The sequence below is a fragment of the Oncorhynchus mykiss genome, chromosome 17, assembly GCF_013265735.2.
Source record: "Oncorhynchus mykiss isolate Arlee chromosome 17, USDA_OmykA_1.1, whole genome shotgun sequence".
Classification (NCBI taxonomy): Eukaryota; Metazoa; Chordata; class Actinopteri; order Salmoniformes; family Salmonidae; genus Oncorhynchus; species Oncorhynchus mykiss.
This window is the reverse complement of record NC_048581.1, coordinates 58,595,758-58,609,580: the sequence shown is the minus strand read 5'-3', so window position 1 is coordinate 58,609,580 and position 13,823 is coordinate 58,595,758. Positions and strand designations below refer to the sequence as shown.

The 13,823-nt window shown below is 43.5% G+C and overlaps 1 protein-coding gene across 3 annotated transcripts in view; it reads left to right on the top strand.

Annotated features, from left to right (window-relative positions):
- The window catches only part of LOC110494234 (retinoic acid receptor gamma-A), a 66,801-nt gene that overhangs the window by 32,663 nt on the left and 20,315 nt on the right, over positions 1 to 13,823 (top strand). The window contains exon 1 of one of the 3 annotated variants that reach the window (XM_021569143.2): positions 8,320 to 8,966. The exons of the other annotated variants lie outside the window; for them this stretch is intronic. Coding sequence (XP_021424818.1) covers positions 8,822 to 8,966 — 145 coding nt within the window. The 5' untranslated portion in view covers positions 8,320 to 8,821. Of the gene's footprint in view, positions 1 to 8,319; positions 8,967 to 13,823 lie in introns of those variants that run through there. 3 annotated transcript variants of the gene reach the window in all.

Here is a 13,823-nt window from a genome sequence, read left to right as displayed (position 1 = left end):
ACCAAAAGCACTCACAAACTTCTACAGATGCATAATCGAGAGTATCCTGTCGGGCTGTATCACCGCCTGGTGCGTCAACTGCTCCGCCCACAACCGTAAGGCTCTCCAGAGGGTAGTGAGGTCTGCACAACGCATCACCGGGGGCAAACTACCTGCCCTCCAGGACACCTACACCACCCGATGTCACAGGAAGGCCATAAAGATCATCAAGGACAACAACCACCCGAGCCACTGCCTGTTCACCCCGCTATCATCCAGAAGGCGAGGTCAGTACAGGTGCACCAAAGCAGGGACCGAAAGACTGAAAAACAGCTTCTATCTCAAGGCCATCAGACCACCACTAACAATGAGTGGCTGCTGCCAACACACTGACTCAACTCCAGCCACTTTAATAATGGGAATTGATGGGAAATGATGTAAAATATATCACTAGCCACTTTAAACAATGCTACCTAATATAATGTTTACATACCCTACATTATTCATCTCATATGTATATGTATATACTGTACTCTATATCATCTACTGCATCTTTATGTAATATATGTATCACTAGCCACTTTAACTATGCCACTTTGTTTACATACTCATCTCATATGTATAAACTGCACTCAATACCATCTACTGTATCTTGCCTATGCCGCTCTGTACCATCACTCATTCATATATCTTCATGTACATATTCTTTATCCCCTTACACTTGTGTCTATAAAGTAGTAGTTTTGGAATTGTTAGCTAGATTACTTGTTGGTTATTACTGCATTGTCAGAACTAGAAGCACAAGCATTTCGCTACACTCGCATTAACATCTGCTAACCATGTGTATGTGACAAATAACATTTGATTTGATTTGATTTGTTTTTTATCATAAATCCTCAATAAAGTTCCAACCGGAGAATTCCTTTGTGTCTAGAGGAGCAACGGAATGCAGGTTGATATCATGTGGAATGCGTGTGACCAGGAAATGGCTCTCTGCCAGTAACCTGACTCATTCATACCAAGATGGCGTAGCAGTGAATACATGTTTGTTTGTTTGTCCTCTCGTGTACTTTTGTATTTTTCGTATTTTTTGTATAGATATTTCAATTTATTTTCAATCTCTTTTCGATTTTTAATTTGATTATACCTTCCAGTAACCTGCCTCACCCAATGTGAAATTTAATCGCTATTATTTTAAATTTTAGAACACATTCAAGAACCTCCAGAAGCTAACCAGCTAATTAGCTACAAGCTATTTAGTCATTGTTAGCCACTGCTAGCGGCTTTTACCTTCTGCACAGATACCAGCCCTGTTTTTAGCCTGGATAACACTCGCTAGTCTACCAGTATCAGACTGTCTCTCCACATCAACGCCGGATTCCTGCCGTAATAGCTTGCAGCTAGCTAGCTCACAGCTTGCAGCTAGCTAGCTCACAGCTAGCTTGCACTCACCGTGGTACCCAGTACCGAAGCAATCCCTGAGGCCCACCTTCCGGCCTACTCAGCTGTTCACCCGAACCCCACTCATACACGGCTAGAGCCCAATACTCCACCGGATCCTTGCTGTAAACTCTGGACCTTGGCACCGGATCACTGCTGCTACCGATTGGATATAGTGGCTAATGCCACTGCCACGAAGCTAGCACCAGTTAGCCGTGAGCCAGGCACATCTCCCGGCTAGCAAACTAAATTCCACAATACCTCTTTCGCCATCTGGCTTGGATTTTCTGTTGACACGGTGCCCCACCGCACCACCACGACTGGTTTGCCGACGCTGGTTTGCCGACGGAGCAGACGCTCCTACTAGCCCAGGGCAACTAACTTTAAACGCAGTGTCGCTAGCGTAGTGGTGGCTTCCCTGTTCCATCTACTGTTGCCCCCTGGACACTATGATCACTTGGCTACATAACTGATGCCTACTGGACTGTCCATTAATAACGGTACTCCATTCTGTTTATTTATTTTTTATCTGTCGGCCCCAGCCGCGAACTCAGGCTCTGTGTGTAGTTAATCCGACCCTCTCTGCCTAGTCATCGCCATTTTACCTGCTGTTGTTGTGTTAGCTGATTAGCTGTTGTTGTCTCACCTGTTGTTTTAGCTAGCTCTCCCAATCAACACCTGCGATTACTTTATGCCTCTGTATGTCTTTCTCAAATGTCATTATGCCTTGTATACTGTTGTTCAGGTTAGTTATCATTGTGTTAGTTTACAATGGAGCCCCTAGTTCCACTCTTCATGCCTCTGATACCTCCTTTGTCCCATCTCCCACACATGCGGTGACCTCACCCATTACAACCAGCATGTCCAGAGATACAACCTCTCTTATCATCACCCAGTGCCTGGGCTTCCCTCCGCTGTACCCACAACCCACCATACCCCTGTCTGCGCATGACGCCCTGAATATATTCTACCACGCCCAGAAATCTGCTCCTTTTATTCTTTGTCCCCAACGCTCTAGGCGACCAGTTTTGATAGCCTTTAGCCGCACCCTCATCCTACTCCTCCTCTGTTCCGCGTGTGATGTGGATGTAAACCCAGGCCCTGCATGTCCCCAGGCACCCTCATTTGTTGACTTCTGTGATCGAAAAAGCCTTGGTTTCATGCATGTCAACATCAGAAGCCTCCTCCCTCAGTTTGTTTTACTCACTGCTTAAGCACACTCTGCCAACCCTGATGTCCTTGCTGTGTCTGAATCCTGGCTTAGGAAGGCCACCAAAGATTCTGAGATTTCCATACTCAACTATAACATTTTCCGTCAAGATAGAACTGCCAAAGGGGAAGGAGTTGCAGTCTACTGCAGAGATAGCCTGCAAAGTAATGTCATACTTTCCAGGTCCATACCCAAACAGTTCAAACTTCTAATTTTAAAAATGAATCTCTCCAGAAATAAGTCTCTCACTGTTGCCGCCTGCTACCGACCCCCCTCAGCTCCCAGCTGTGCCCTGGACACCATTTGTGAATTGATCGCCCCCCATCTAGCTTCAGAGTTTGTTCTGTTAGGTGACCTAAACTCGGATATGCTTAACAAACTCTGTCCAACAACCCCGAGAGTCCAACAATCTAAGCTAGATGCCCTCATTCTCACACAAATCATCAAGGAACCCACCAGGTACAACCCTAAATCTGTAAACAAGGGCAACCTCATAGACATTATCCTGACCAACTGGCCCTCCAAATACACCTCCGCTGTCTTCAATCAGGATCTCAGCGATCACTGCCTCATTGCCTGTATCCGCTACGGGTCCGCAGTCAAACGACCACCCCTAATCACTGTCAAACGCTCCCTAAAACACTTCTGCGAGCAGGCCTTTCTAATCGACCTGGCCCGGGTATCCTGGAAGGATATTGACCTCATCCCATCAGTTGAGGATGCCTGGTCATTCTTTAAAAGTAAATTCCTCACCATCTTAGATAAGCATGCTCCGTTCATAAAATGCAGAACAGATATAGCCCCTGGTTCACTCCAGACCTGACTGCCCTCGACCTGCACAAAAACATCCTGTGGCGGACGGCAATAGCATCAAATAGTCCCCGCGATATGCAACTGTTCAGGGAAGTCAGGAACCAATACACACAGTCAGTCAGGAAAGCAAAGGCCAGCTTTTTCAAGCAGAAATGTGCATCCTGTAGCTCTATCTCCAAACAGTTCTGAGACACTGTAAAGTCCATAGAGAACAAGAGCACCTCCTCCCAGCTGCCCACTGCACTGAGGCTAGGTAACACGGTCACCACCGATAAATCCATGATAATCGAAAACTTCAACAAGCATTTCTCAACGGCTGGCCATGCCTTCCTCCTGGCTACTCCAACATCGGCCAACAGCTCCGCCCGCCCCCCGCAGCTACTCGCCCAAGCCTCCCCAGCTTCTTTTTTACCCAAATCCAGATAGCAGATGTTCTGAAAGAGCTGCAAAACCTAGACCCGTACAAATCAGCTGGGCTTGACAATCTGGACCCTCTATTTCTGAAACTATCCGCCGCCATTGTCGCAACCCCTATTACCAGCCTGTTCAACCTCTCTTTCATATTGTCTGAGATCCCCAAGGCCCGACTAGCATCACCACCCTGGATGGTTCCGACCTAGAATATGTGGACATCTATAAGTACCTAGGTGTCTGGCTAGACTGTAAACTCTCCTTCCAGACTCATATCAAACATCTCCAATCCAAAATCAAATCTAGAATCGACTTTCTATTTCGCAACAAAGCCTCCTTCACTCACGCCGCCAAACTTACCCTAGTAAAACTGACTATCCTACCGATCCTCAACTTCGGCGATGTCATCTACAAAATAGCTTCCAATACTCTACTCAGCAAACTGGATGCAGTTTATCACAGTGCCATCTGTTTTGTTACTAAAGCACCTTATACCACCCACCACTGCGACCTGTGTGCTCTAGTCGGCTGGCCCTCGCTACATATTCATCGCCAGACCCACTGGCTCCAGGTCATCTACAAGTCCATGTTAGGTAAAGCTCCGCCTTATCTCAGTTGACTTGTCACGATGGCAACACCCACCCGTAGCACGCGCTCCAGCAGGTGTATCTCACTGATCATCCCTAAAGCCAACACCTCATTTGGCCGCCTTTCCTTCCAGTTCTCTGCTGCCTGTGACTGAAACAAATTGCAAAAATCGTTGCAGTTGGAGACTTTAGTCTCCCTCACCAACTTTAAACATCTGCTATCTGAGCAGCCAACCGATCACTGCAGCTGTACATAGTCCATCGGTAAATAGCCACCCAATTTACCTACCTCATCCCCATACTGTTTTTATTTATTTACTTTTCTGCTCTTTTGCACACCAGTATCTCTTACCTGTACATTTATCACTCCAGTGTTAATCTGCTAAATTGTAATTATTTGCCTACCTCCTCATGCCTTTTGCACACAATGTATATACTATAGACTATTTTTTTTTCTTTTTTCTTTTTTTTCTACTGTGTTATTGTTTATTGTTTACTCCATGCGTAACTCTGTGTTGTTGTCTGTTCACACTGCTATGCTTTATCTTGGCCAGGTCGCAGTTGTAAATGAGAACTTGTTCTCAATTAGCCTATCTGTTTACATAAAGGTGAAATAAAAAAATAAAAAGTTCAACTCTTATTCAGTCCCACAACACAGTAGAAGCCTCATTCAAGTTTCTAAAGGCGGTTGATATCTATTGGAAGCCCTAGGAAGTGCAACTTCATTCATATCCCACTGTGAATTCAATAGGGCCTGGGTTGAAAATCGAACAACCTCAGATTTCTCACTTCCTGTTTGGATTTCTTCTCACGTTTTTGCCTGCCATATGACTTCTGTTATACTCACATACATCATTCAAACTGCTTTAGAACCTTCAGATTGTTTTCTATCCAATACTAATAATAATATGCATATATTAGCAACTGAGACTGAGGAGCAGGCCGTTTACTCTGGGCACCTCTGGGCACCTTTCATCCAAGCTAAATACTGCCCCTGCAGCCTTAAGAAGTTAAACCCATGATGCAATAATTTAGTCAAAGTTATTTCATGATCCACTAAATCAAATGCTGCATTAAAATCTAAAAATAGTACACCCACAAACCTGCCATTATCCATAGCATTGAGCCACTGGTCAGTTATGTCAACCAATACAGTGGTAGTGGGATGGTTTTTGCGATAAGCATGCTGATTGGCTGTAATCAGATCATTTTCCCATGTACTCCCATATTTGTCTACTCACAATACCCTCCAATATCTTACTGAGTGAAGGGATTAGATTAATTGGTCGACTATTGGAAGGCGTAATGGATTCTTTGCTGTCTTTCGGGATTGGACACAGTTTAGCATTCTTCCATACATTTGCAAATGTCCCCTTTTCTGGTGACCAATTAAATATGTATTTCAGTGGAGCTGAAATCTCGGGAGCAGCATAGCGAAGTACATTTTTTTCCATAAGTTCATAACCTGTAGATTTACCATTGGGTAATGACTTACATAGGTTTAATACCTCTTCTACTGACACCATTTGTAGATTAAAAGGTCATGTTTTTTTGCTCATAATATGATCATGAAAGAAGGGGTGTTTACATTATCGCTCAGTAAATACATTTCTCTTTGGAAAACAATCTGCCAAATGATTGGCAACATCAGCTGGTTTTGTTATTGTTCTCCTGTCAACCTCCACACTAAATGGGCATGTTGAAATAGATGTACCAAGTAAGCCCTTAGCTGTGTACCATACCTTTTTAGAATCATTTTTACAATCAATAAAAGTATTTTTATAAAATAGCGTATTTTTCTCACGATTTAATTTAACTGCATATTTACGTAGTGTTCTATAATTCTGTTCATCAATTTCTAGTTTAGATTTGACAAAATGTCTTTGACAAAATGCCTCACCCAGTTCATCATCAATCCATGGAGATGGACAAGCCCCAACTGTACTCAAATCAATAAAACATTCTGTGGCGTGATTTAAATCATCATAAATCATCTCCCAGGTAGAGAGAACATGATAGACAGACTGGAGAACACACTGTACAAACAGCTGACGTGTTGATTTATGGAACATGCTCCTCTCTTCACATGTTATGAAATAACATCTGTATCAGTAAAAATGACTTCCCCTCTCTCTTTAATGCACCACAGCTCTATAAGCATTCTATAGAGATTTTGTCAGTAGAAGTTTTGTCTACGTTGCTGCTGTGGTTTTGTATGTGTTTGGTCAAACTTTTTTCTTGTGTTTGAACCCAGTGACTGTGGTGTGCATGAAACTAGCACTGCGGTGCTGGACGCGGTTCAGTATACGGTCATTGAAATTACTGACTGTGTGAGAGAGAGAGAGAGAGAGAGAGAGAGAGAGAGAGAGAGAGAGAGAGAGAGAGACAGAGAGAGAGACAGAGAGAGAGACAGAGAGAGAGAGACAGAGAGACAGACAGACAGACAGAGAGAGAGAGAGAGAGAGAGGTGAACGGTACAGAGTGTACTAGTATGGGCAGCAATAATGTGATCTGAGACTCATTCCAATAAAAGCAGGATATAATTAAGGAGGGGAGGGGTAGAATGAGAGAATGAGGACAAGAGAGAGAGCTAAGGGAGAACGAGACTGTGTCTGCTCATATGTGCGTGTTTGCATATTTGTTTCCCCCCTGTTCCTCCCCACTGAGGCCTCTGGGTGGCGCCTCTGACTTTAACCATCACCCTACAGTCCCACACACAGTATATAACCATCAGAAATTACCATTTGCCAATTAATGCAAACTAACAGTGTGGTATACTCAGTCTCAGCATTCATTTACAATAGGATGGCAGTCTTCTCTTAACATTGTCTGTTGACTCATTACATTTGCCCTCCCATGGGGACACTATGAAGTGGCATTGGGGACACATAAATGACTTTGGTGTTTGAACCCTAAGGAGGGATGTGGGAGGCTCAAGTTTGTGTGGGAGGGAGGGAGAAGGGGGCTTTTCAATAGAGAAAGGAGAAGAGGAGGGGGGCTGAGAGAAAGAGCAAGAGTACACAGTGGCAGAATACCTGACCACTGTGACTGACCCAAAATTAAGGAAATGTTTGACTATGTACAGTCTCAGTGAGCATAGCCTTGCTATTGAGAAAGGGCGCCGAAGGCAGACCTGGCTCTCAAGAGAAGACAGGCTATGTGCACACTGCCCACAAAATTAGGTGGAAACTGAGCTACACTTCCTAACCTCCTGCCAAATGTGTGACCATATTAGAGACACATATTTCTCTCAGATTACACAGATCCACAAAGATTTCGAAAACAAATCCAATTTTGATTAACTCCAATATCAATTGGGTTAAGTACCACAGTGTGCAATCACAGCAGCAAGATTTGTGATCTGTTGCCACAAGAAAAGGGCAACCAGTGAAGAACAAAGACCGTTGTAAATACAACCGATATTTACGTTTATTTATTTTCCCTTTTGTACTTTAACTATTTGCACATCATTACAACACTGTATATAGACATAATATGACATTTGAAATGTTTTTATTCCTTTGGAACTTTTGTGAGTGCAATGTTGACTGTTCATTTTTATTGTTCATTTCACTTTTGTTTATTATCCATTTCACTTGCTTTGGCAATGTAAACATATGTTTCCAATGCCAATAAAGCCCTTAAATTGGAATTGAAATAGAAAGAAAGACAGGGAGGGAGGCATGGTGTTTGTTTTCATTTGTAAAATATGAAATATGAAGAGGAGGAAGGGAAATCAAAGGGAAAACATAGGATAGAAAGTTTGTTATGTGACCGACCAGACTAATGGGCCCGCCCCTGGCTTTCTAGTTCCCTCCCTGCTCCCCCCCCCCCCCCCCCCCCCCCCCTTTGCTGAGAGAACAGGCTGTTGGTTCACTCCACAGTATCACTAGCTGTGTGTGAGAGGCCCAGAGAGCTAAGGAGAGGGGGGTGTTTAGATCAGTTACAACTCCCAATGAGAATCACCCAGACAGTGGAGAGGGTGACTGAGGACTGTGTGTGAGAGTGGGAAGTAGTCTGGAGCTCAAGAGAAGAGAGAAAGAGAAGACAAAAGGGAAAAAAGCTGTTCAACTCCAAGACCTATACACAGAGAGAAGCCAGTCAAGGACTTTATCAGAGTGGAACCAAGCAGAGGCTGAGACAGACGCACAGCACCTGGAGAAGGTTCACCCCGACTGAAAGTGACAGAGGTCCACTATTACAACAACCACAAGCCTGGAACGCCAGTCCTGCTCTGAGCTGCTCTTGTTTTTCTCTGGGAGGAAATTCCTCTGAGACGTCACTGCTAGCTAAGCTCAGCTGAACAACCACAGCAGAAGAGGACTCTGGTGTTGTTGTGGTTGTTGGACAAAATAGTGTGTGTGGAGCTAGAGAGAGGAACATGTTTGACTGTATGGAGGCTCTAGGGATGGCCCCTCGGCCGCTCTTCGACGTGTCCACTCAGGGGGCTTGTATGCTGGGCAAGGCCAACCCCTTCTTCCCTGGTCTGGACCCCTTTGCCTGGGGTGGGACAGCCAGTGTTCAGTGTAAGTGAAGTATTTGCTCTGTCTCCTCACTCGACTCATCAGACTGTAAAGGCTTGTGTGTGTGCTGTGTGTGTTTGGGCAGAGACACGGTTTTCACTCTCCTCATCAGGCCGTCGGTGTTATTGTGATCATGTGGAAAGAGTGACAATCTCAGTGTGCATGTGTGTCCTTATCAGAGTGCTGGTGTTATCATAGAGCTCTCTCCACAGGAAGAGACCGATTCCATTTGATTCTCAGTGCCCTTTCTCGTCCTCCAGTCTGTTTGTTTATGTGCTCAGTGTGTGGGACTGCATATTTATTCATCATCACATTTGTTTTCTTTTTGAATGACTTCAGATGACTGATTTAGCTTTCTCTCACAATATGGGCCCCCTGAACTTGTGAGGTGTTTAGAAGCTAACTACCAAAGTCAAAATGAACGGGGATCCTTAAAAGGGATCACAAGAGGCCCAACGATGAAAGCCTATGACCCATTTCAGTAGAGATCTGGGTAACTGATGCAATGTGAATAACTAGGCCTACTTAAAAACACAATTATCATCTAACTTAAAAGTTCATTTGAGGGCAAAACTGTTAATGAAGAATAACTAGAGCATGAGTAAGTAGGACAATACAGCTTTACAGTAACAACTGAGGCCTTGGGGTATAACAGGGCCATGTCTCTCTCTCTCTCTCTTTTCCTAGAGGCTTTGCCACTTTGCTAACACACATCATGCCTGTATGAGTGAAAAGGAGTGAAAACAATGGGTGTGAGAAAATAAGTTGTTATTGTTATGCAGCCCATCTACCCTCACCACTGTATTTCATATGATAATAGCCTACTCTGGCACTGGCAACATGGTGTTTCTGGCATGCTCATTTGAATATGAAAGATGGAGGGGGGGGGGGGGGGGCTTGCCATTGCGCTATAAGAACGTGTTCAGGCAGGGAAGACACAGGAAACTATTACAGATGTTATATTTATCTATTTCATCCAGATGGCCTACACGCGTTTACGCAAGGCTGTGCCCCTTAGCGCCTTTTGTGTCGGTTTAATAATTGCGACCCAGGCGAATTCTACTTCATGACAGTAGGCCTACACCGTGTGCTGGTTAGTTTAAGTTCTTCAAGGTGAAATGCCTATATATCTTCATTAATCGTGAAGACACCAGGGTTTCAGGCGCTGTCAGCCCCACGGTGTTCCCGTAATGAAGACGAATGAGCTGTCAGGACGAGCGAGACCACAGCCGGTCTCAACTCGCTAAATACAATCGCCAACTTCTGAGGGGACAGGAGGACAACAAAATACTGCTACAGTTGTATTGGATATCGAAACTATGAGCCGTTCTTTATTAACAGTCTAGGTCCTATAATGTCCTGTCCAAAATGTCCTTATTATTACGTTTCTGTTGCGCAAATGTACATCGTGGCCACCACAACACTTTTTGATTGAAGATAATGAGATTTATTTTTTCCACGAACACTTTAAGTGAATTAAGTTCCGTTTATAAACTACTTTTCTCTGGTCGTACGATTGGTTGCCTTCACAAAATAATATCTGTTGTTAGGCAGTTTGAGAAAGAGACAAAGATAAGGAGAAAACAGAATAGGTCTAAAGACCACAGAAATGTCCTTTGATAGGCGTGGATGGCCCCGGGCGGGGGAGAGAGAAAAGAGGGATCTAGAGTGTTGAGTGTTCATCTTTAGACCGGTGTTCTGTTTCCATCCTCTGTTCCCAATAACCTCAGTAAACATCGAGAGACAATAACTCGCGAAGAGGCGTAATTCACCCACTCTATTCACACTGGTTAGCCCTCATTGTTGTCAACAGACGGATGAGCTAGCAATGGCTCGCCCTTACATTGCCAAACATGGAAAGGTCGGACTAAAATCTAATTTAGAAAGTAGGATAGCATAATAACCAGTAAGAACTCATTCACATTCTCAAAGAAGTGGGTCTTTGTGAGTGTGTTCAACCTGGACTCAGGAGTAGACGTAACATAGTAAAAGAAAATCACTGGACACTCCAATTAGTATATGTTATGTTCCTTATGGTAGCCTATATATTAACTTGTGGATGTCCCTCATCCATTTCGTATGATATTTTATTAATTGCAATTTGTTTTGACTAATGTTAGCTAGGTGGCTAACATTTATTACGCTAGGGGTTAAGCTTAGGAGTCAGACTAAAGGGTTAGGGGAAGAGTTAGCTAAAAAGTAGCTTAAAAAGTAGGCTGATGACATTGGAACACGCAACTTTTGGGTTGCTAGACGTTCGCATTATACCACGCACCCTACTTTCCTTTTTGCCTTAAAGATGCTCCGACATTTCCTGGTTGCTAAAATTTGAGTAGTTCGCCTAATTGTACCATCTAAACCGCTGTGAAATATATTTTCCATAAACAAAAATATTGTATTTTCAGCTGTTTGAAGCTGGTGTACGAAACCAAAAGTTAAAGATGCAAAAAGGAAACTTGAGAATGGGAAGTATAGAAATAGTGCACATAGAACATATTTACTGCTTCTTAGACTTGCTTTCAATGAGAATGACAGATCTATGACATATATTTCTGTGAATTTGGTTGTGTTGACCAAAAATGTACGTATTACAGCTTTAAGTAAACTTCTGTCTTACAGTATATGTGTGTCGGTCTCACTGAATCATGCATACAGTATCCCTCGGATCTTGTGTCTTGTCAGAATACGTCAACGTCATTTGTTTGCCTTTAATGAAGGCCTTTAATTATTCAATTATAATTACAAAAGGCTCAATTAAGAGATTAGACTGCCTGCAGGGGACGGGGCAGCAAGAAGAGGAGGGATGAAAGGGGGATGAATGGGGGTTTGATTAGGGATTAAGATTTACCCCCTACAATTCCATCCCTTCTTCTGTATTCAGGGGGTTTCGTCCTTTCATCAGAGAATAGGCCAGCATGTCTTCTCTGGGAGTGATAACACTAATCCCTTGTCTCTCTCTGCTTCTCTCCTCTCTGCCCTTGATGTCTTATTCACTACCACCTTGAAGGTCATATGGCCACATTGTACGTGTCATGACTATGTTAGGAAGCTCAGGTGAAATAGGATTAAATGTTAGTTTGTCTTAAAGGCTGTGCCTTTGTAACAGTATAGCTTCTGTCCCTCTCCTCACCCCAACCTGGGCTCGAACCAGGGACCCTCTGCACACATCAGCAACAGTCACCCACAAAGCATCGTTACCCATCGCTCCAAAAAAGCCGCTGCCCTTGCAGAGCAAGGGGAACCACTACTTCAAGGTCTCAGAGCGAGTGACATCACCGATCGAAACGCTGTTAGCGCGCACCACCGCTAACTAGCTAGCCATTTCACATCGGTCACACCTTCAGGATTAAACAATATGGTTACAGATTAACTGTAAAGTCAGAATATTTCTCTAAGAAAATTTGGAGAGGCAGGATGAAATCTACATTGCAGCATGTAGAGTAAAACATTAGCATAAATGTACTTTTTTCATGGTCAAATAAAAATGGCAAATACTTTGACGCTCACAGGTATATGTTTTTAGTTTCCATAGTAACACATGCATGCACAAAGGCAACAGGTTGTACAGTAAGAATTTACACAAACATACTTGGGCCAGTTTGATTAAATCTGTCTAAAACAAGGATAGGGAGACAGAGTGAAATACTATATGTGAGGTAGATGGTAGTTGAGAGGGTTTAGAGGGAGAGTGAGAGAGAATACATCCCATAGACGGTGTGTGTATTTGTGTCTGTGGTGTGTGTGCTTTTGTGTGTCTGTCTCAGTGCTGAGACGGCTGTCCCTGTTTGTGCCTGCACAGATTTCACAGGCCCCTGATGGAATTCAGGAATAGCATTTTATAGCTTGTCTTCAGTGGGCAAGGGAGCACAGTAAATAATATTGGTTGTCCATGGTGCGTACACTCCTATGCGTCCTGCACAGTGTCCTGGGACACCTCTGGACTGGCTTTGTCATAGTGCCATTGGGCCAGGGCCAGTGGGAGAAGGACCCAGTCAACCCTACCTTTTGTATTAGTCTGTAATTGTTTTCCAAAGTCAGAGAACCACTCATTTACATGACATAAAGATTTTCTACATTATACAGTACCGGTCAAAAGCTTGGACACACCTACTCATTCAAGGGTTTGTCTTTATTTTTTACTATTTTCTACATTGTAGAATAATAGTGAAGACATCAAACCTATGAAATAACACATATGGAATCATGTAGTAAGCAACAGAGTGTTCAACAAATCCAAATATATTTTATTTTTGAGATTCTTCACAGCAGCCTCCCTTTGCCTTGACAGCCTTGCACACTCTTGACTGGTACACTATATTTTGTACAATGTTGGACTGTCGTCAGGCACCTCTCTATGGTTTCTCCCAGATAGACATAGAATGGTTGTAAATGGCGTGACGTGACACACACACCTGTGTGTGTTAGTGTATGGTCTGTCTGTCTGTCTGTCTCTGGGAGTGTGTATGTATCGAAGTTTGGGATCCAACCCCAGAGGAAGTGGGGATCCTGTCTTCCTGTGGCAGAGCAATGCTGAGCAGAACACCAGTAAGTAGCTAGTCAACTGATTGTTACTCTTCAGACAAAAATAACCTGTGCCAAGCTTTAGCTACTGTGTATGTTTGAGTTGCTGTTTGAGTTATTAACTGAGGCCTATTCAGATGTGCTAAGCTGGCCGACCACACAAAAGGGGTTGATTTTGAGTGACTGATTAGTTGATTGATATATTGATGACTGATATGTTGATTTACTGGTTGAGAATCCTGTTCTTAAATTGCTAACGCAAAGTAGTTGAAATGCCTTGTTGGACTTGTAGCTAGGTTGTTTAGATACTCAACCTCACTCAGTCAGATGAGTGCTTTA